The sequence below is a fragment of the Arvicanthis niloticus genome, chromosome 28 (genome assembly GCF_011762505.2).
Source record: "Arvicanthis niloticus isolate mArvNil1 chromosome 28, mArvNil1.pat.X, whole genome shotgun sequence".
NCBI classification, from domain to species: domain Eukaryota; kingdom Metazoa; phylum Chordata; class Mammalia; order Rodentia; family Muridae; genus Arvicanthis; species Arvicanthis niloticus.
Window position 1 is genome coordinate 10,073,071 of NC_133436.1, and position 22,006 is coordinate 10,095,076.

The following is a 22,006-nucleotide window of genomic DNA, read 5'->3' on the forward strand; positions in this document are numbered from 1 at the left end:
AAAAAAAAAAAAATCAAACCACTAAAATCTGTTCAAAATGTAACCCCCTTCGGTTTACCACTCACGAGTAAAGACCAATTCTATCTAGTCAAGGTCACGAGGGTGTACCCCTCTCTCCTCACACAAGTGCGTGGGAGGAGGCTCCTGGGAGGGGGCACTTACTGTTTCATAGAACTGCACTTGCTGTTCCAGGTAGAGGCGGATGACACTGTTGTAATCGTAGATCCGGTTACTGTGGAAGTGATTCATCTCAGCTACAACAAAATTATCACAGGGATTAGGTCCCAGCAAGACTGAATGATGACGTGCCATTTCTTTGCTTGGCTAAGACTCGTCATTATCAGGACTTAATCTGGCTGTTTCTATGCAGCGCCAGTTCTCAGCCCAACTCTATCAAGAGCCGAGGAACACAGGCTGGCACCGGCAACAAGTGCCACTGTCGAGTAACGGATGCTGTCACTGATCAGCATGCTGAATCCCACTGTCAGCCTCAGCCTGCCAAAGCACGTGTCTGCCAGCCTTCACCAGACGGACATGGCCATTTGCTGCCCTTGTCGCTCTGACACTCACACATCTCTAGAAATCAGCTGTTTTCTTTCTACTAACAGTAAATTACATCTACATGACCCCCACAAGCCTCCTTTAGACTCCATGGTCCCAGAGCAGAGGTTACAGACCTCTAGACGCTGACAACAAGTAGGTTCGATGCTGTGGGCTGAGAGCAGCTCTCCCTCCATAGTTACTCACAAGCCTTTCTCTTACCTTGTAAAGCATATGACATGGTGCCAACCCGCTTCACCATCGTCTGCTTGTCTTGGGGGGTGATTTTACTGGTTGCGACCAGCTTGTCACTTTCTTTCACCTTTTCTATCGCTCCCTAGAAAACACATAAATGTAACAGAATTTAAGAAGACAAAGCAAAAAGCACTAGTATCAGCTTAAGATGTACCCATGCTGACATCCGCAGGCATGGTATAGTGGACATCCCAGGCCAACTCCCTCCAAAGTCCTCTGAAGCCAGAGGCTGCTGCTCCTGAAAACTGCAATAAAGCTAGGCCTTGCAGTGCTATACACGCCATAAGAGAAACAAACGGAACTCTGCCCAGGTATGATTCTGCACTGTTGGTGTCAAGAGTACACAGAGGAGAAGGGCATGAGAGGCCAGAAGGCCGTGTGAGCTGTCCCACCGGCACGTGTCCTCTCTCTGCTGCTATGAAACAGCATTTATGGGCTGGGCTGGGTGTGCACACTGTAGGGCTTTACTGTGTTGTTTGGGAGAGGTGCTGGATCACTTAATCGCGTTCTCAGATGGAAGTGGCTAAAACACTGCCCCCGTCCTCCTCCAGCGCCAGCATACCACTCAGTGTTTGTCTGCCAAGAAACAGCTCTACCTTGGTGTGTAAACGAGGCTCCTCGCCTGAACCGCCAAGTCTGCTGCTCTAAGTTCTGACAGGAGCAACCCTCCTGAGTTTCATACTAAGTTATCTGCATTACACAGAGACTGTGAGGAGCACTGCTAAGACCACAGACCAGCCTTTGCAGAGATTTTCCTAAAACTCCAAGGGCCCTCAACATACTAGAGTACCACAGAGACTCTAAGAGGAAATATTAACCAGAATCAAAACATGAAGATATAACAACCAATTTTTAAATTTAGTTTTAAAATTTTATGGTGGATATTAGTTTACTATGTCTTCATCTTCTATTTGAGACGGGTCTCACTGTGTAGTCCTACCTGGCTTGGAACTTACTTTGTACACCAGGCTGGCCTTGAACTCACTGCTGGGATTACAGGCATGTACCACCACACGCAGCTAGTGTCTTTTCTCGTGGATAAACATACGATCTAAACCCCCGAGGCAGTGCTGTGTGCCTGGAGTCTCTCCGAGCACTGTGGCTTACCTTGTGGGCACCAATGATGTCCGGGAAGCAGCCGAGAAAGCCTTTGTACTCATGGTTGCACTCCATCAGGAAGTGGAGGTCCTTCTTTGGCTATAACGAGACACAGGCTGTTACTGGTGCAGGGATTTAGAAAATCAAGGAGAAGAAACTAATGAGGAGTGATGTCCACATCCTCTTGTATGAGAGTGGTGAGCGCTGCTTCTTTATTGTGATGCTCTCACTATTTAGGGTCTGGCTGGCCTGGATCTAACTAAGTAGACCAGGCTGGTCTTGAACTCACATAGATCTGCCTGCCTCTGAGTCCTGGGTGCTGGGATTAAAGGTATGTGCCATGGTGTCCATCTATGGCCCCACCCTGGTACATCAAGTCTCTGCAGGATTAGGTGCATCCTCTCCCACTGAGGCCAGACATGGTAGCCCTCTGCTACATATATGCCAGGGGCCATTTTTAATCAATAAAATATAGGCATAAAAGTGTAGCAAGCAAAAATGTTACAGTTTAATGCCTACATTTTAATAGACAATATAAAAATATCACCCGAGGCAAGCTTAGAGAGGGCAGGCCGCAGCGCAGGTCTAAGCCAGGCTTCCTCGCCACTCTCGACTATGGCTGGGAGTGGATCAGAGGCACTGACGCCAACTCAGTTTACACCTATCCCCAAACCTATTTTTTGGAGGGTGCTGGGATCAAATTCTGGAACTTGCAAATATGACTAGCAATCTAGGCCAATCACCACTGAGCCCGGAGCCCTGCCTCACCTAGTCTTTTTCTTTGTCTTTTTGAGAAACGTCCTTACTCTGTAACTGATACCAGCTTAGAACTCACCATGTAGCTCAGGCTAGCCTTGAACTCAACGCTAGCTATCCCCTCACTCCAGCCTCCCAAGTTCTAGTATTACAGGTGTAAGCTGCATAGCTTCCTTTGTATTTCTTAATGAGACATTTGTCCACTGTGGCTTAACTGAAAAAACACTATCACTAAGTGAAATGAACGAAAAGCCACAGAAACAGAAAGTGGATAGCTGTCTGGGTTTAAATAACAAATGTGTGAGTCCGGCAGTACCTGCTCTGCCACCAGGCTGGCGATCTCCTCATACGTCTTCCCGGCTTCTGTGATTGCATCATTAAGGTCAGTCTCTCCTGAAATAGACAGCAGTCTTGGAAGCAACTATAATGTGCTACACATATTCCCTACACTCACAATTTTTGTCACAGACTTTATTGACAGCTTTTAGTGTAGAAAATTTAAAAACTGTCAAAGTTGGTGAGAATCCCCATCCCCATCCCCGGTTCCCAGACGACAGATGGTGGCTGTGCTGTTTTTTAATGTCGACTTGACATAAGCTGTAGAGTCAATGGAGAGGAAACCTCAGCTGAGAAAATGTCCCTATCAGATTGGCCTTGGGTGCATTTTCCTTACTAATGATCCGTATGGGAGGGCCCAGCTCACTGTGGGTGCTTCCACCCCCTAGGCTGGTGGTCCTCGGTGCTATACAAAAGGAGGCTGAGCTAGCTGTGAGGCATAGGCTAGTAAACAGAGTTCTTCCATGACATCTGCAACAGTTCCTGCCCTGACTTTCCTCAGTGATGACCTGAGATGTAGAACAGCAAGCTAAAATAAATGCTTTCCTCCAAGTGGCTTTTGGCTGCGGTGTTTGGTCACAGCAAGAGAAGCCCTAACTAAGACAGTGACCAGCTTTTCCCACGTATACCCTGTGTGCCCTGTTTCCCTTTTCTTGGGACATACATCATTTTATGTGCAATCTTTACTTAACGATAAAAAGCAGTTAAAGAACATGGCCAGTGTGCTGCACAGCTAGGGAAAGGTCATCGCTCTGCTCTCAGAAGGAGCCAGGGTGCAAAGGCAGTGCACACACAAGACAGGATGGTGTGTTCCTTAACTTGGGGCTCTTGTCACCCATCTTTTTGTGGGGTTAGGAATACGAGGCATGCATGCCCTTTGGTCCACTCTAGACTCAAGTTTCTGTGGCGACACACACTCTTCTATCCCTCTCTTGCTCTCACATGGGCCACCAGGCCCAGAGGCTTTACCAGACCCAGAATCAGTTCCTAGCTGAGTCTAGTTCTCACACTTCCAGAAGCAGCCTGGATCATCTATGACAGAACTGCACCTTCTGCCATCATTCCTTTGTTCCTTGTTAAAATGTTTCTATAAGAAAGCCTTGCTTTGCCAAGCCTCTGCCCAGCACCAAGCGTCATCTGAACAGGGAAAGCAGCACCAATGCTTGGGTCCTCCGTTACAGTCTCAGAACTGTAGATGGAGCCCACGCTCCCCCAAAGCACTGGGGGATACATTCCAAGTATCTTATTAATTCTGGTGTGCATATGTGTGTTATGCTTCATTCCATGGCAATTACTGTTTTCAGCAATGGCCCAATTTTCTTCCTTTGGCCAGGGGAAGGCTCCTCAAATGGGCATCTGAGGGGAGCACCTGGCTCACGTTGGTGAAGTGTGCCAGAAGACATGCTGTATGTACTCCTCCGTGTAGGAGCTGTCCTTACGCCTTCTCATGATTGTCTTACCAAAGACATTTCCATGGGGGGCTCCCCACAACTATGGAATGGTTCACAGTTTGGCAGGGTCATGCCAGCAATTCTTATACTGTTCTAGTGATGCTATCCATACTGCTGTAGATGCAGCCAGAGAGTTATCGGATGCAATTAAGGCAGCCTTAGGAATCGGGCTCATTTATGTGACTAGAAGACCAGCATTGCTCTGGGCTAGTTAGTGCTCAACACCCCTGAGCACACGCTCTTCAAATAGATGCCAACCAGAGGAACTTGGAATAGCTCTTTAAAAACAGCAGTTTTAATAAACTTAATGCTATAAGTCATAAACTATACTGAGCACGTTTAATACTTGACAGAGTGCCCCATGCAATATAAATATCAATTGTTCGCTGATTGACAGTGGTGACAGTACAGACGGTGCCCTCAGCAGGTACCCTGAGCCTCATTCTGCTGCACCTTCTCTCTCCTCTGCTCAGGAAGTCCATGTGCTCTAAAGCACAGCAGGGTGACAGTTCACCAGAGCGTACTGTATGCTTTATGGGGACTCACCGGAGAAAATACCTCTAACCCTCATATGTGCACCATATAATGCAAACAAGTGCTCAAGTAATTCAAGGGGGGCAATTACCGTGCAGCTCCTAACGAGGAAAGTTATCAACAACTACAGCCATACCTTGATAACCGCTGGAGCTGAAGACCGCGGCTAAGCTCTGCAGAGCCTTCCCTATCTTCTGATACTCCTTGGGTAAGGCTGGAAGGAATTGATAACTGATTAGTTCTCAGAGCAGTCTCAAGTGCACTGGCTGTTCTCTGGCAGTGACTCAGAAAAAAAAAAAAGACATTCAAATGATTGAAACTAGCATCTATTCTTTAATAAAATACTAATGAAATGACTTTTCAACTACTGTTTTCTTTAATTAACTGTCTATTACTTTTAACTGATTGCTCAACTAGCAGTGGATTTTATTATGAACCACCCAACCCCACACTCATTCACTGGATGGAGCATAGGGAAAGAGGCCCACTTACAAGACTCCTGGCTTTCAAAGCCCATCCACGTACATGTGGCCATCACAGCAACCAGAGACATCATCTCCATATGGATGGTTTGGCAATATGGCTCAATGTGGCAAGAGAGGCTCCAGAGGAGGGGTGTGCACCTCAGCTAGGGGTGAGGCCCGTCTAAGCGGCATCTACAGGTCCAGGCTTGGATCTGAGGAGCGTCCTGGAGCCTTCAGAAACCCTGACCTTAGGCCATCTGTGCATCAGCACAGACTCCCTCAGGAGGCTCCTGGGGCCTTCTCAAAGGAACCACTGCTGAGCTCAGCTGCAGGGTCACTTCAGTGACATGTTCACTCTTCATCTCTGACCTGCCTGCTCTGTGCTATTTACCAATAGTTTTCACTGTACAGACCTGAGGTTAAGACAAACTTCTACCACTGTGCACCTAAAACAACTCATCACTTTAAAAGTTGAATCATCTATTTGTATTTTATTGCCTTCTTTCTTTTTTCCTGTCATACTGGAGACTGAGCCCAGGGCCTCACAGTGCTGGGGAGTGTCCTTCCTCTACAGAGGTCACCGTTCCTGCAGGTTTCACTTATTCTGTCCTGGGAACCCACAGCTGTACAATTTTGGGGATACAGGGGGAAAGAAGCTCAGCAACATGACAGTCCACACATAAAGGACAGGAAGAAAGAAATTCTTAATCTCAGGGAGGGCGAGCAGAGCCCTGGCTAATACACCATGTCCCTCTGTAGTGGCCTAGTCTGTCTGACACATCTACTGTATTTTGTACCAAGTATATAGGCTATTTCCTAAAAACAAAACAAAAACAAACAAACAAAAACCAACAACCAACACCAGGCTTCACTGAAGCCTACCACATCGTAAAACAGGCACATAAAGACTGGACGCAGTCACGAGCTGGGCATGGTGTTGCATGCTTGTAATTACACACATCACTGGAAAGGGTAAAGTCAAGCAATCAGAGTGTTAGAAGCCAGCTTGGGCTATACAGACCCTTCTCAAATATTAAAGCAAAACAAAGCAAAACCAACCAAACAAGAAATGCCCTCTAAACATGCAGAAAGATGAACTTTCCAGAGATTACTCAAATAACCAGACCTTAAACTCAAGTTAGTAAGGTGTTTTAAATTATGACATTTCTTGAGCTTCCTTTGTTATGCTCAGTTTTCTGGTTTTAACTAATAAAGACTGAGCCACAGCACTTACGGCCTGTGCAGCGCTTCCAGTGCTCCTGCCCCACCGTCAGCAGCTCCTTCACGCCGTCATCCATGGCCTTGGTGAATTTCCCCACAGCGTCACACTTCTGTTCTCTGGGAGCAGAGACAGCTGTCACTCATATCAGCAATACCAGAGAAACACAGATCAAACACAATGTCTGGCCAGTTTGATCCCAATAGTACCACAAACGAGATCCCGCTTTGTGGGGTGCTCCATGGATGTTGGTGGCTCTGTGCCACCTCATCTCATCAGCCTTTACCTGAGGACAGCCAGCATTATGCCAGCAATGGAACAGACCTTGAGGAAGTGAGGCTTAACCTGCTGAGGTAGGTGGGATTTCCCTGGACACCGTCTAACTGCAAAACCCCACTCAGCCATATATTCCTTTCTCAAGATGTGAATTACGGCTGCTGCAACCCTAGCCAAGACGGTGAGCCAAAGGAGACGTGCAGACTAAGGAGAAGGGAAGCCAGGCAGTGGCTCTTACATTTCTATCAAATCCAAGTCGGGAGCCTCTGGTTCCATGGTGGAAAATATCATCACTCCCACCAGCTCGTCTTTCTCAGCCTTCCTCTTTCCTGTCTTCCATTCCTGAAAGTGAGGATATCACAGAGTTACAGCACCACATGCCGATGCTCGCACACCTCAGCATCACTGCACGGGCAGAGCGTTCTTAGGAGGCTTGTCTCTGGGAGTGCACACTTAGTCACATTTTTGTAATGGCTCCCAACATAAACACAGACTATAAATACCCTCCATGAGACTCTTTGACAAAATTAACTGTTCCCCGTTGTTGAGCCTATTGGCTACCCCCAGTCCCCGTTGTTGAGCCTATCGGCTACCCCCAGTCCCCGTTGTTGAGCCTATCGGCTACCCCCAGTCCCCGTTGTTGAGCCTATCGGCTACTCTTTTCCTTTGGTTTTTCACACATGACATCTTAATTAGGTCCTTTTAAAATTCTACCAGTTGACTAAATGCAAAAAATAACCTGGTAACATTTTTTCCCTGGGTTATACTATATTTAGCACTTGCTGTTACTTCTGAACTGACCCATGGTTTCTCTTCAGTGTTTTATGAATTGTGTGTAAAGTTTTGAAGGCAACATCTCTGGAGAATAAAGGGTAGTGCAAGGAGCACAGTGTGAGCCATCAGGAGAGGGCTACTTCCAAAGCCAGCGAGGAGGAGCCAGACGGCAGCTTCTTGCTTTTCACAAGGAACCGATGGGAACTGGCTGAGTACCTGCTAGGCAGCAGGCAGCGAGAGGCCAGCCTTTACTGTGGACTTACCACCTCTCCTATGGCTGATGAACGCTCAGTCTCGGGTTCTACTTTCCTTCACGGTGCTGAGGCACTGGAGCCCAGGGACTCAGACAACTCATGTAGCCCATTCTCCTCTCAAGGCCCACATTTGGGGTTTATCCTCCCCACGGCCGAGTGTGTGTGTGGGGGAGATGTGGGGGGGACATGTGTCAGCACACATGTGAGAGGCAGAGGATGCCTTGGGTGGCCTGATCTACCTCTTTACAGCATATGCCTCTGAGACACAGCCTCTCACTGACCCTGGAGCTAGGATGGCAGTCAGCAAGTTCCAACACTCTGTTTCCACACCTCATAATGCTGAGGTTACAGGCGTGTGCTGTAGTCTGGGCACTGGGGATCGGAACTCGGGTCCTCACGCTTCTGTAGCACGTGTTCTTCCTGAACCCTGAGCCTACTTTAAAGAGCATGCTGGAAAACACATCACGTCTAAGCATAGTTGTTCTTCATCTGTGCCCCACCCACCCTGGGCTGACTACTCCAGCCTGCTAGACTGCACGGCACTCTTCCTGTATCTGAGATTTAAGGTTTCTGTCCCTTTAAATAACCAACGTTGCTCTGGTCCGCTTCAGACATAAATTCACTGTGGCTGTGCCAGCACCACTTCCCTGTGGCTGCGGTACTAAGCTACACTTGCCTTCTCATCTCGGAAATTCAGGAACTGCTGGAAAACCTCACTTTCTGACACCACGGGGTGCCGGCACATCCTGGTCATCCAGGCTTGGAGCCGCTCCATACGCATTTTGATAAATTCCTCTTCAAAGCGACCTAGAAGGCAGACACCAAGAGTGACGGCACACAACTCCTTCTAATGAGCGTTATACTGAAGCTCCTGTGAGCACTGGATACGTGGCAGAAAGTTATTCTGTAAAAGGCTCAGAAATTCACAAGAAGTATGCTAGGCTATTTTATATGTGTATGTGTGTGAGCACAGCACGTGTGTGTGATATACGGACGGTGTGTGTCTGTGTATGCACATGGGGATTGATGGAGACCACAGGACAGTGCTGAGCAGTGAGTGTTCCCTCACTCTCCTTTGAGAGAGTACCTCATCCTTTGAGACAGGTCTGCTAATGACCTAAAGCTAGGTTGGCAACCACATGCCTCGGCCCTCCTCCTGTCTCCACCCCTAAGCACAGTGCTGGGCTTACAGCACTGTGTGGTCACGCCTGGCTTCTTATGTAAGCGCTGGAGATCTGAGTTCAGGTCCTTGTGCTCTGTACCAACTGTTCTCATCCACTGAGCCACCTCCCTAGCCCCGACTCTTTAGTTTTCAAGAATGAAATTTCAGGGCTGGAGAGATGGCTCAATGGCTAAGGGCACTAACTGCTTTTTCAGATGACCCAGTTTGGTTCCCAGCACCTACATGATGGCTCCTATGACTTCAGTGATCTGAAACCTCTTCTGACCTCATGGGCTGTTCAGGGGATCCAGCACTTCTTCGGCACGCGCACATATACATACACTCAGACACATGCACACAAAATAATAAATAAATGAAGCTTATGAGTGAATGCAATTTCAATTTAGACAAACAACAATGTTAACTGCAAAGAAACATCTCAAAATGAAAAACCATCTCTAGTTTATGATGCGTTCTTAGGCCAGTTCCTGGGCAGGCTTTATGGGCAATAAAGGAGTGGCAGGTGAAAGCTACCATGCTTTTCTTAAAAAGTAGACGAGGCTTTAACAGTTACATCGCATGTCTAGTTGTAATGTGATACTGACGCACATAAGTACTTAACGTTTGCACTCAGGACTTTGGAAAAGTAACTCTGGCATGTCTATAATACAACACACAGGAGGCTGTCAGAAGAAGTTAGTGGCCAGCCTAGATTATACAGGCAAATCTTACCTTGTAAACAAACAACACTCTGTAAATGCACGCGCGCGCGCGCACACGCACACACACACACACACACACACACACACGGGTGGGATGAGGGGGTGAGTGTGCACATTCCCTGAAGTCTAACTTTGTTCTAATTTTTGTTGCTGTTTTTAGGCATTATTTTTAAAAATTTTTTATGTGTGTGTTTGCCTGCATACATATGTCTAAGTACCACATGTGTCCCTGGTGCTCAAGAAGGCCAGAAGATGATGTCAGACCCTTTAGAACCAGTATATAGGTAATTGTGAGCCACCATTTGAATGTTGGGAATTGAACACAGGTTCTCTGAAAAGCAGCAAGTGTTCTTTGCCACTGAGCCATCTCTGCAGCCCTTCTATTTTGTCTTAAGGTAACTGGCAAAGCCAATCATCCCATGACCACTGCTACCCTATTGCTAACGGCCATGCTCACACAACTGCTCCTGTTTTACAAGTAGAGAGCTTGGCAAGCATGACCCAGCCAGCATCAGTCAAGCAGAGACTTGACGATCCCATGAATCAAACTCAGCATCAGCTGGGAGTCTGAAGACGGGAACTCCAACAGCTCAGGGAGGACCTGAACTAACCATAGCCCAAGAACCAACAGGAAGATGTATGATGTCAGCAAAACAGCCACAGCCCTGATCTGGAAGTCAGCAAAGACAAACAGCCATCTGACAGTGTCTTTTGCTGGGAAAACTGCTCAACTTCCACCAAGACCAGTGAGACTCTGTGGCGTCCGGGCTGTTCCACCTCCCTAGTCCTCAGAGGCCATGCCAGACAAAGCAGACTGGAGATTGGCTGTGGCATCTGTGCCACAGGAGGAGAAGGCTCAGACGATGTGGACTGAGGAGAGATGACCATTCTCTCTAGCACAGGTGGCGAGGGAGAGCCAGTGGCTGTGCTTAGCCAAGATGGCAGAACCAAGCATATGCTAGGCTCAAGTTCTTTGGAACAGGGGAACTAGATTGTGTCTAAGTCACATACTCCTGCCCAACCATGAGACTGAACATATGCAAGGAAGATAGATAAGGGCCTAGGTAGAAAGGAAGTGAGACGTGGTAAAATAGTACTGGATACGAAGTAGGTTAAGGTAGCGAGATTACCTGAGTCCAGAAGTTTGGGGTGAGCCTGAGTGTTAGTTTTGATTTAAAAAAAAAAAAAAACTTATTTTTAATAAGAATTTTTAACGTTTTAACTTCTCTTTTAGCCCCCACCCACCAGAGGTAGTAGAAAAGAGAAGTTATCAGGATACAGGGGAAGGGGACCTGTTTAGAAATAGTTATTTGGAACAAATCCAATATGCATTGTCAGGATATATATCAGCTGTCTAGTTTAGCAGTGTCAGGAGAGCAAATAGGAATTAGCATCGGTGGCATGACCTCCCTCACCGAATCGGCGGGAGTTAGCAGGATCGACCAGGACCAGCAGGGATGCCAAGTGATGTTCTTTGCTGCCGTGTATCTCTCAACAAAGTGAAGATCAGTGAAGGTTTGAGACCAACGAAGCGTTGTAAAGCTAGCTATAAAGCCTCTGTCACTGTCTGTTGAATTTTATTTATATTCCCTCCAAATATCACGTGTCCTTCCATGGGTCTCGCCTTACCATGTGAGTCTATCTTAGCAAAAGTCCACACGAGTCTGTATCAGCTGAGATCACTCTGCCAATCGGCCCAAGTCATTGACAGAACACCACCAGAAGTTTTTTGGTGTGTTTTTTTTTTTTTTTGTTTTGTTTTGTTTTATGAAGTCACAACAAATGATGACCATTAAGGAATGGCAAGGCATGCCAATACCATCCAGCAACATCCATCCACTGTCTGTTTGGTCCTTCTTAACACCATGCATCTTTTCATGTGTTTGCTTTTAGCAGAACATCCTTTCTCCTGTGACTATTTCAGAAAAACACTCCTTCACCTGTCTGTCCCAGCAAAACATCATCTGACCAAAGAAAACCATATGTTTCCCTGCACCTGGGCAAGTCAGGAAGACCTCATTTCCAGAAACAAACAAATACTACCTCTCCCCAACAAAAACAAAAGGACTAGGAGAAACAAAGGCTGAGGATAACTTGAAGTGACCTGAGCTTTGAATGCCCTCTACTTCTTATCGTTACATCAAGAGAGCAAAGAACACCCACTAGCATGGGTTCTGTCCAATTAATCCCAGGCTTCCTGCCAGTCTGTGTGGAAGAACAAACTTACAATGTCAGTCTTAAACACACAAGCATGAAAATAACTGAGTTGTTAGCTAGGTAGAGTTCTGTGATTCAGGCTAGGCCAATTCCTTATGCAAATAAAATACAAACGAGAACCTTCAGGGAGGCAGAATCCAGAGCTGCTAAAACAGATGCTTAGCAAGGTCCAGTTTTCATCAAAAACAAAAATAAACACTTTTAACTCCACACTCAGGAACCTTCAAGGGAGGCAGAATCCAGAGCTGCTAAAACAGATGCTTAGCAAGGTCCAGTTTTCATCAAAAACAAAAATAAACACTTTTAACTCCACACTCAGGAGGCAGAGGCAGTGGGATTGCTGAGTTCAAGGCTAGCTTAGTCTATAGAGCAAGTTCCAAGACAGCGAGGGCTACGCAAAAGGAGACCCTGTCTCAAAACTACTCCCCACCCTACCCCCCAAGAAAGAGTAAATAAACAATCAGCCAACAAGATAGATCTATATTGAAGGAAAAAAAGCAGTCAATAGAAACAGTTACCAAGTGTTGCTACATGTTGAGTTTAGCAGACAAAAATCAAAGCAGTTTCTGTATGTTCAAAGAACTACTAGAAAAATTAACAGGCAACATAACCAGTAAGCAATAATCAGAGACCCCAAAGGAGGTAGAATTACAGAATGGAATTTCTAGAGTTCATAGTGCAGGAACTGGAATAGAAAATTCATCTCAGAAATCAATAGCAGATACAAGATAGCAGAAGCCAGGCCCTCTAAGTCAAGAGCCGCCACACTCCCACGCAGCAGAGCTAAAGCTTCAGACTGAAACAGAAACAAAGTATCTACAGCAGCCAGGCTGGCCTGTGTGGGAGTCAGCAGATTTAATGGCTAACTTACCACATGGACAATGTAGGCCAGAAGGCAATGGAAAGACATTCACTATGCAGCATGAAAAACCAGAGGCTAAAGATCCCATGGCCAACAACTTACCCTTCAAAAATATAGGAAAAGGGGGCTGGAGAGATGGCTCACTGGTTAGAGGCACTGGGTGCTCTTCTAGAGGAGCTGGGCTTGAACCCACGTGATGGTTCATAACCATCTGTAATTCCAGTTCTAGGAGATTCAATGCCCTTGTCTGGCTTCTGTGGGCATGAAGCATGTATGTGGTACACAGATATGCATGTAGGCAAAACACCCATACTTATGAACACACAGAGTAAACAAGTCCAGAAACAAATCACACAAACAAACGGTCAAGTGAATCTTTACAAAGCAGTTTATCAGGGAAAGGAGTCCTTCTGAGCACCTGGAAGCAAACAAGTGGAGCTCACTCTGCTGTGCTCCCAGCACACAACTTCCATCCAAAGCACATCAGACACCCATGCAGAACCTGAAGCCATCCAACTTTTAGGAAAATGTATCATGAGCTGAAGTTGGACCAAGAGGTTTCAGATACAATACCAAAAGCACAATTCACAACCCCTGAAATGCTAGATGCTAAGGTTTGAAATGAAATGCCCTTGCAGACACTGGTGTGGTCAAGACTGAGACGCTAGCTTTTGGGAATTGAGGTGGAGTGGATTCCTAGAGGTGTCCCTGGAAAACATCCCTGCCTCCCTCTCCACTTTCTGCTCTACCATGCACAGGCATGGAGAGGCCTCTGACATGTAAGCCCAAAGCACCGTTCCTTGTTTAATTAAACTGCTCCTTTTAGGTGTCCGTCACCATAAGAGAAAGTCTAAGCAAGACACGGGATTTCTAAAATTAAACGCTTTTGCTACACATTGTTAAGAGAACAAAGAGGCAAGCTATAGTTGGGGCAAGCATGTGCACATCACGCATCTGATAGAGAACTGTTTCTACAACATAAAGAACAAATTCAACAATAAAAAATAGACTAACAAATTCTATTTTAAAAAAGAACCAGTTTTGAACAGACACTTTACTAAAAAAGACATATGGGCAGACATAAGGTATGAAAAGATTCTCTATACAACCCATCAGTAAGGAAAAACAAGACCAGAATACCACATGCCTACAGGACTGGCCAAGCAGAATCAATGAAAAATGAGTATTACCAAGTGTGGGTAAAGATGTGGAATCATAGATTTTCATGTATTGCTGATATGACTCCAGAACTGCAGAGCCAGTCTGAGAAACGTCTGAGAAACTCATAAGTACAATGCAAACTAACCGATCTATTTGTTCTACTGCTGGGAATTTACGGAGGAAAATTCGTTCATGTTTATATAAAACCTGATTGCTCGGCTGCATGTCGTATGTGCCTGTAATTGAAGCACTCAGGGGCTTCAGCAAGAAGAGTGACACATGAGACCAGCCTGGGCTATGTAACAAGTCCCAGGTCAGCCTGTGTGCCTGTCTCAAAAACAAATAAAACTAAGAACAAACTATCTAAACAGGCAATGCTAGCAGCTTCACTTGTAATTGCCTGGAACTAGAGGCTCAAATGTCTTTCAGTGAATGGAAGGAAAAGAATTACTGTGTATCTGCACACTCATAGTAACAGCGATAAAGAAAAGCTATTGATACAATGAATGGAGTGAATCTCAACTGCACTGTTTCCATTCACGATGTATTCCAGAAAAGGGGAATTACAGCAACAAAGAACAGATGCTGCCAAGGACAGGACAGGCGAAGAAGCTGAAACAGAACACTAAGCACCATGACATTTAAGAGGTGACAGAACCACCCTGTGTTGCAAGACAAGTATATTACAGGACCATAATAGTAGTTACCAAGATCTGTAGAACCCACACCAAAGAATACACATACTGCACACAGTTTAAAAGTAAATTTTCAGAAAATGCAGCCTCAACTTTCCTTCAGAAGAGTACGTAGGAGTAAATCTTCCGTAAGAGAGAGCCATCTACTAACGGTGTGCTACTACAAGTGGCAGTGAACACGTGGGTCCCAAGCAAAGCCTCTATATAAAAGCACTAGCAACTGCACACTTAGGAGCACAGAGCAAGTACTCCATACAATAAATGATGTGGAACCCAGTCTCAGCCTTGGGAAAGACAGCAGACTTCATCACAGAAGGGACCTGGTAGATGTATGTACCTGGGACACACTGAACTTCCCTTGGAGCAAAAAAAAAAAATATCAGTACCTGAGTTTATTACTTAGAAAGTGAAAGTTGATCATTTTTATTTAGCAATCCTCCTTGTAAAAACCCTTCGACCCAACTAGCTTAACTGTGACTTTGCATAGTATTTTAAGCTTACTAGGTTAAACCAGGATCCAGAGACTTGTAAGCTAGAGAATGGAAGGGACTTATGTTTATCTGTTTTCCCCAAACCTTACCTAAGCTTTCACTAAGAGTGTGAAAATAGTATTTTGAAACCCCAAAATACAATCTGGTTGATCCTCACAAAGAACAAACAAAATATACAAACAGGATGTCATCTATGAACTCCTAGGACAAGCATCGTGATAATGTCTCCCGCACTTCCTCTTGCTTTTGTCTAGGAGTGCAGCGAGGGTAGTCTACACACAGTGCTGGTGCTGTGGGTGCCACAGGCAGGAGGCAAAGGGACATAACGCTCTCCTGTGCCTCTCGGTGTCCTCGGCACGCCTCCAGAGAGTGGTCAAAGCCCCACTTTCTTCAGACTGAGGCTGCTGCTTGCTGTGCTGTGCCATGCCCTGGCTGCATGCCTGAGCCTCCCCTGCCCCCTTTAAAAACACTTAATGTGGAGGTACTGTAAACTCTGGAAATACTGCCGTGTGTTTTAAATCAATACTAAATTCCTTGGCTGAAAACTTTGGCCTATTCATTTAAAGACAATGAAACACACGTTACTTCAATCTAGTACATAAAAGTAGAGTATAAAATTCAAGGACACAGACTGAAATGTTTAAAAACATGAAAGAAGAAGTGGGAACAAATGTAGAGTTTAAAAAATAAAGCAAAAAGAATGGCTAGAAGGAAGCAGTGTGATCTAAACCAGATGTACAGTGGTCTGAAGGTGTGCTGACACTGAATGCCACAGCTATGGTCTCCAGCACCAGCCCTATGGAAATACTGTAGCATCACTCAGGACCGCTGGGATGATGTACTATGGAAACACTGCAGCATCACTCAGAGGACCACTGGGATGATGTACTATGAGACACTGCAGCATCACTCAGAGGACCACTGGGATGATGTACTATGAGACACTGCAGCATCACTCAGAGGACCACTGGGATGATGTACTATGAGACACTGCAGCATCACTCAGAGGACCACTGGGATGATGTACTATGAGACACTGCAGCATCACTCAGAGGACCACTGGGATGATGTACTATGAGACACTGCAGCATCACTCAGAGGACCACTGGGATGATGTACTATGAGACACTGCAGCATCACTCAGAGGACCACTGGGATGATGTACTATGAGACACTGCAGCATCACTCAGGACCGCTGGGATGATGTACTATGGAAACACTGCAGCATCACTCAGAGGACCACTGGGATGATGTACTATGAGACACTACAGCATCACTCAGGACCGCTGGGATGATGTACTATGAGACACTGCAGCATCACTCAGAGGACCACTGGGATGATATACTATGGAAACACTGCAGCATCACTCAGGACCACTGGGATGATGTACTATGAGACACTGCAGCATCACTCAGAGGACCACTGGGATGATGTACTATGAGACACTGCAGCATCACTCAGAGGACCGCTGGGATGATGTACTATGGAAACACTGCAGCATCACTCAGGACCGCTGGGATGATGTACTATGAGACACTGCAGCATCACTCAGAGGACCGCTGGGATGATGTACTATGAGACACTGCAGCATCACTCAGAGGACCACTGGGATGATGTACTATGAGACACTGCAGCATCACTCAGAGGACCACTGGGAGGAATCTATCTACCTTGTAGTAGCAGAGCAGTCCTTTCCATCCCACTGTGACAATTTCAAATTTTTGACATTTCTAAAAGAAAATAAGACTAAACCAAAAAATCTTTAAAAACTAAAATTTTCATCTCCACAAACAAACAAAAACACCTCCAGAGGAAAGTAAACAAAAAGACAAAGTAGAATATACAGTTTTAAGGAGAATGGCTTATTTATCTTAAAGATCCTAATTCTAGCTAGGTTAGCTGGCTCATATCTCATAACATAAACATAGGAAGCTTCAGGATCAAACACAGATCCCCTACTTAGCAGGACAGACAGCCTGCCTGATGCTTTGAGGATTTGAGGATCTGTACTCTTAAGATGAAAGTGCCCGCCTCTAAGAACAGCAAGGAAACCATCCAGCAAAGGTCCCGGGTGACTGCGGGTGACTGGGACACAGAGGGACTGGCCCTGGAGACAGGGTGTGCTGGAACACTGATGTCTCATCCTGGCACTGCCGTCTGGCTGGCTAAGATGATCTGTGGTGGCTCCCTGAGTTCCTCAACTCTTGCTGAAGGTTAAGCCCTTTTCTGCCTCTCCCAGTCTTTGGGAAGGGCCTTCCCTCTTCCTCCAAGTCCCTCTGCTCTCTCCGCCAGGTCCTTCTGAGTCTGGCCAGTTAAGTCCCACTCTTCCCCCAGCTCAGTCACCACTGTACAGACCGGTTTCGTCATGTGAACACTTTCTACCTAGCTACTCAAACTTTAGTCTTTAGGAAGCTCAGCCTCTTCCATGAAGCCCGTGTTCTTAGCCCCGTTCACTGAGTTCTCAGGCATTTATTTATCCCTGCTCGCACACCAGAGGACACACAGATGTGCCATGCTGAGTCTCTGAGGACAGAGGCAAACCCTTTCTGACCAGATGTTTAAGGGTTAGGCAGCAGATGGATTACGTAGCAGCATGTCTGTCGTTTGTAAGAGATATTTTTGTCCTTTTAAATCGTGTGCGCGTGTATCTGTGTGGAGCTGTGTGGACATGAATGCAGGCGCTGGTGGAGGCTGAAGCTGGTGTTGCAGGCAATGGCGAAGTGTCTATCGCAAGTGCTAGAAGCTGAAGTGCTCTGCCAGAGCAGCGCACATTCTTAACTGTTGAGCCACTCCAGACCTTACTGACCAGAAGATTTTGGGGGCAGGATGAAGTGAACAAATGGGAGCCTTTTAAATAAACAAGAAAAGCAGGGGCATTGATGGGTGATAAAGAATGAGGGCGAGGAGGAGCTTGCCTTTCCCTCAGTCAGCAGAGGCACTGGCTGCTCCATGTGCTACACACACACACACACACACACACACACACACACACACACACACCAGCACAGGGCAGCAGAGCCTGTCTCTTGTTTGGGTTTGAAGCTTTTGTTTTCGTTTTAGGTTGTTCAGACAACTTCTGTTTTCTAAGGTTCCATTTTTCACACTAAAAATGTACATTTGGTAGAAGGAAACAAAAACAATGACTTTTCTAGAATTTAAGATGTACGTACACACAGCTTTCTGGGGGCAGTTTGCCCCAAGTTTCTATTAGATGTTCATTTAACTTCCACACTCATGTACAGTCCCTTCACAGCATCGGTAGTCACCACTCACACTTGCCTATCAGCAGGGTGACCTGCCTCTAGCTCGCTACAGTCATACTGAACGGTATTGCTCAAACTCACCTGTGACCTGCTTGTCTGGAAGAGAAGGGATCGGAATGGCGGACCCAAACTTAACCAGTAGGCGCTCATATAACCAGTCAAAGTGCTTATATCTGTGGTTTACAGATCGGTTAGTGTTCTACAACATAAGGGAAAGAGACAACAGCATTACTAATGTCACCGTCTGAAATGGATAAAAAGGCAAGCTGCAGCCAGCTCTGTGTGGAGAGCAGGTACTCACAGTGGGCGTTAGCTGATACTCAATGTAGCTCTTCAGACCGTACATTTTGGAGCCTTTCCGGGGATCAGCTACCACACAGTCAAACGTAGAGGTAGGATAAACCCACATAGGGCCATAATCTCCAACCTAAGCAATGAGGCAGGACAAGTTAATTCTGTAACTTGGGAGAACAGTAACACAGCCTCAACAGCAGAGAACAGTTCTGCTCAGAACTGGCAGTCCTATGACAGCTACTCTTGCTCCTACGGAAGAACTGGCAGCCCCTTATGGCCGCCATTCTCAACTCCTATCGGAGAAGGAAGAAGGGGTCTGTAGCCCCAGCAGACATCACATCTTAAAAACCACAGTTGTTCAGATGAACCCTTCCCATCCCTTCCATGCAGACATCTTGCTCATGATGAAGAGAAACTGGAGTATAGAAGCTCTCCCTGTAGACCACAATTTAAAGTTAAAAAAAAAAAAAAAAGAAAAAAAAAGAAAAAAAAGAAACCTTTAACATTGACTTTTTTTGTGTGTGTGAAAACAAAAATTTACATATCAGGGGTTTATCAGCGATGTCATATACTCAGGTTTTAAACACACTTTCCTCTGGTTTGTAACTCAGTACAGGGCTAACTGGTGAGACAGTTTTCAAATAAGTAACTGGTCTCTATATGATGCTTGGAGCAACTTGAAATTGGCCACAGCCTGACAGCCATTATTTCAGCCATGGTGTGTGTTAGGGTGTTCTGCTCCTCAAAGTCAAGACCCAGAGATGGGTGTTGTGGTACACAGCTGCAATCTCAGCACTTGGGAGGCGGAGGAACAGGGATCATTGAGTTAGAGAGCTACACAGTAGCCCTGTCACAAACAAAACAAAACAACAGATAAAATAAAATTCAAAAAAGGGAAGCAAGGCCCAGGCTAACTACTTTCCCCTGGGACTCTTGTGCTAGTGTAGAAACCAGCTTGCCTGCTGTCTCCAAGCAGGGAGCTGGGACTCCAGGGCTCCTAGGCAATGCTTGCCAGTCTCTCCCTACCCCCAGGGCCCTGTACTTTGTCCACCTATGACAGAGGCACAGGTTCAAAAGGTCTGGAGAGGTTTCTCAAACTTGTACTATTCCCAGTGGTTTGCCTGTGGTGGGGTGAGGAAGGGGATATTATCTGAGCTCCACACAGGGTATAGAGAACTAGCATGTTAGTCTTGAGCTCTCTGTTAGCCCAAATCCAGTTGCTTTCATCCTGTTTAAAATTGCAACCAAGGTTAGAGAGGCTATGGAGATCCACGGATCCCAAGGCTAACACCTGGGCTCACAGCAATCCTGCCTGCAGAGTTTTGAGTTGGTTCTGGTCCATCAATTCCCAAATGGACAGAAAGGGTTACAGATCTGTAAGCTCCAGATTAAAGGCAGTGGATCTTACAAAGAACATATAAAGAGAGATGGATATGATGGTCCATGCCTGTAATACTAGAACATGGAAAATGAAAAGAGGAGGCTGAGCTCAAGGCACTATCTCAGCTACACTGAGACCCTGTCTCAAAACAAAAATAAAAGCAAAAACCTCTCAAAACTAATCAAACAAAACAAACAGCATAAGTCCTTACTGCCTTAAGAACACCTTGTCTTCCTGGACTAGAACAGAAAAATAAAGTGAACTTTGTAATTTGGGAATAAGGTAAAGAACTAACATATTGTCTCCAAATGCAACCGTGTGTCTAGCAAAGAGACTCACACTCATAGGCAGGGCATCTACTTCTCTCATCATCTCAACAGTCAACTATGCCGTCCTTGCTAGCCCAGAGCTCACTACACAGGCCTTAAACTTGTGTGGTCCTTGTGCCTCTGCTTCCTGAGAGCCGAGATTGCAGGCAAGCACCACCATGGCCAGCGCCACCATGGCTATCTCTACAACAGGTTTTAATCTTGCAGTGAGGGAAAGTATGGTGAGAAGTAAAGAGAACACAGGGAAGAGGAGCAGATGGGGCTGAGGAGGGACCTGTGCAAGCTGAGAATTCCTCAGCAAACAAGGCCAGCACACGCCAGGGGCAGGAGGAATGCCAGCTCTCATTTTGTGTGGAGGTGGAAAATGCGGGACAGCATCACTAAGTCAGGAGGTGGCTGATGACTGCAGATGATTAATATGGCACCAAGGAGGTCTCTAAGAATACACAATTAAGCTGCCTCGGGGCTAGGTCCAAGAAGCTCTACTGGGCTTCTTCAGTACAGCACCCGAGGGCCTGTCTTAGCAGCAATCCTCTGTGAAGAGGACAAAGGGCAACTGCCTGGGTCCCCAAAGTTACCAGACCTTTTGCTATCAGTGAGCAATGCTAGTTTCCGGCCTAAGCACGAACTGGGTTTCTGTTTCTTCTCCCCACCTCCTGAAGACTCAATGGCTTTCCTCATTCTTTTGCTATGTGGGAGGCTGCACCAGTGGCCTGCCCACAGGTTCATGAGTCTACCACTCCCATAACTCATGGCCAGCGGTCTGTTCTGTTCTATCATAGTCACGCCTGTGACAAATTCCACACTAAAAGTGAGGGACAGGCCTCCACCCTTAGTCCCATAGAGCTTTAGATTTAATGAGAAGGGGATAAAAATTCAAATCTTCTCAACTATTCAGAAGATAGTCATCACAGATATGCTTTGGAGGGACAAATGGTACAAGGGGCTTTGGATGTTGCACTTCTATTTGGAGATTCCTAGAATCTGAAACTTTTTACAGATGAGAGAAAGTAATTAAAGGATCCATTATTATCCCTGGTATTTTATCATGCATCCCTGAGGCCAGGGATTACAGTAGAAGGCTGGTGGTTCCTTCTGCTCATCTGCAACCATGGTGATATTACATCCAAGGCTTCCTTCAGCTACAGTTAAGTCAACAAGGTTGCAAAATAGTCACAGCTCCCCCCACCCCAGAATTTCACGTGGGAATTCACTAGGTATTGCCTAGATTTAAAAAAAAAACATATTAACCATCCAAGTATTGGATGAAACCACAGAGCCTCTGCCGTATTATATAACAATCATCTTACCAAGGCAGATTAACTTGTTAATGGTGCCATTAACTCCCAGCTTTACTCGCTAGCACCTTATCTGGGGCCGACAACTGCTTTACTGGAGAAACTCTATTCCCAGCACACTGGAAAAGCACTGTGTTCTAATTATGTGCTTCCACTTTCATCAGGGTAGAAAC

General features: G+C 46.0%; 1 protein-coding gene across 1 annotated transcript in view; it reads right to left on the minus strand.

Moving 5' to 3' along the window:
* Snx9 (sorting nexin 9) overlaps positions 1-22,006 on the minus strand; it is a 76,998-nt gene that overhangs the window by 3,232 nt on the left and 51,760 nt on the right. Inside the window, exons 8-17 of the mRNA XM_076926703.1 lie at positions 18,833-18,958; positions 18,613-18,730; positions 8,634-8,764; positions 7,168-7,271; positions 6,669-6,772; positions 5,107-5,184; positions 2,966-3,042; positions 1,903-1,992; positions 763-877; positions 163-254 (exon numbers count right to left, since the gene is read on the minus strand). Of these exons, the coding sequence (XP_076782818.1) occupies positions 163-254; positions 763-877; positions 1,903-1,992; positions 2,966-3,042; positions 5,107-5,184; positions 6,669-6,772; positions 7,168-7,271; positions 8,634-8,764; positions 18,613-18,730; positions 18,833-18,958 (1,035 nt within the window). The remainder of the gene's footprint in view (positions 1-162; positions 255-762; positions 878-1,902; positions 1,993-2,965; positions 3,043-5,106; positions 5,185-6,668; positions 6,773-7,167; positions 7,272-8,633; positions 8,765-18,612; positions 18,731-18,832; positions 18,959-22,006) is intronic.